This window comes from Myotis brandtii, unplaced genomic scaffold (assembly GCF_000412655.1).
Source record: "Myotis brandtii unplaced genomic scaffold, ASM41265v1 scaffold165, whole genome shotgun sequence".
Classification (NCBI taxonomy): domain Eukaryota; kingdom Metazoa; phylum Chordata; class Mammalia; order Chiroptera; family Vespertilionidae; genus Myotis; species Myotis brandtii.
Window position 1 is genome coordinate 7,993,910 of NW_005356042.1, and position 1,609 is coordinate 7,995,518.

At 51.1% G+C, this 1,609-nt stretch overlaps 1 protein-coding gene across 1 annotated transcript in view; it reads left to right on the forward strand.

Moving 5' to 3' along the window:
* The window catches only part of KCNG4 (potassium channel, voltage gated modifier subfamily G, member 4), a 20,071-nt gene that overhangs the window by 12,639 nt on the left and 5,823 nt on the right, over positions 1–1,609 (forward strand). The window contains exon 3 of the mRNA XM_005862556.2: positions 1,281–1,609. Within this exon, the coding sequence (XP_005862618.2) occupies positions 1,281–1,609 (329 nt within the window). The remainder of the gene's footprint in view (positions 1–1,280) is intronic.

Consider the following 1,609-nt stretch of genomic DNA (forward strand, 5'->3'; position numbering starts at 1 on the left):
CCAGAAAACAACATCTGCTTCCCTAGTACTTTACCCCACCCAGAGACTAGCTCAGAGCCTGGCACAAGGTGAACCCTTTAGACATTATTGTTGGATGAATGAATGAGGGATGGCAGGCAAAGGAGTTACAAAATAGAGTGTAAGGGCTGAGAGACATCTACTATGTAAGTGAGTCATTTCCCTGCTCAGAACCATGTCCTGGGCCATAAAATGAGGTTGTGCTGCCTGCTCACAGCATCACCATGGGGCTTAAGTGACAGCACTGTGCACATGCCTGGTGCACAAGAGGGGCTTATAAAGGGAAAGGTGAAGGTTGGCTGATATAACAAAGAGGCCCCAAGGCAGAATGGCTTTAAACAAAATAGAAATTGATTTCTCTCACAGAGAGGGATCAAGGTGAGTGGGCAGCTCTCATTCGGAGACCCGGATTTTTTTGCCAGCCCTGGTGCTCCATCCTCCCTGGGGCATTGGTCCAATCTCCTGGTTCCAAGCTGGGTTGCAGGGCCAAATGGGTTGTCCTGGCTCACAGGCAGAAAGCGTGTGCAGGAATTCACACCAACATCTTAAGTTCGGGAACCAGAGGTGGCATGCCTCACTTCTGTTCACACTCCACAGGTGGGGGCTTAGTTCTTTGGCAACACCTAGCTGCAAGGGGGGTTGGAAAGATAGTCTCTGATCCAGCTGAGCAGCCACACACCCAGCCACAGCTTGATAACTGTGTAAAAGGGGGGCTTTGGTGGACAACTAAGAGTCTACAGCACAGCTCAATTGAGATAAACAGATACTATATAGAATAAAGGCCTAGCTGGTTTGGCTCAGTGGATAGAGCACTGACCTGCAGACTTAAGGCTCCTGGGTTCGATTCCGGTCAAGGGCATGCACCTCAGTTGCAGGCTTCTCCCCGGCCCAGGGCCTGGTCGGGGCTCATTCAGGAGGAAACCAATCGGTGTGTTTCTCTCACATTGATATTTCTCTCTGTCTTTCCCTCTCTCTTCCACTCTCTAAAAAGTAGTTGAAAACCTTTGGGTGAGAATTAACAACAACAACAAAGAATAAAGAGAGAGTATATAGTACATATAGACTATATAGAGTATATTTAATATGTAGAATCTATTTGTGGAATCGGTATCTATATCAATATTCCATATATCAATATTCCATATACATCTATGGCTATTGCTGTCCATATAGACATATGGAGTCGCCCTTCGGCATGGTCACTTCCCCCATTTCCCGTGCTGTTGCCGCGCGCTCTACCCTGCGTTCTGTCGCCTCTCCAGGGTGAGTGCTCTCAGAAGTGCTACTACATCTTCATCGTGGAGACCATCTGTGTGGCGTGGTTTTCCCTGGAGTTCTGCCTGCGGTTTGTCCAGGCCCGCAACAAGTGCCAGTTCTTCCAAGGGCCCTTGAACATCATCGACATCCTGGCCCTCTCGCCCTACTACGTGTCCCTGGTGGTGTCCGAGGAGCCCCAGGAGGACGACGAGCGGCCTGGCGGGAGCTTCTACCTGGAGAAGGTGGGGCTGCTGCTGCGCGTGCTGCGGGCGCTGCGCATCCTCTACGTGATGCGCCTGGCGCGCCACTCGCTGGGGCTGCTGGCGCTGGGCCT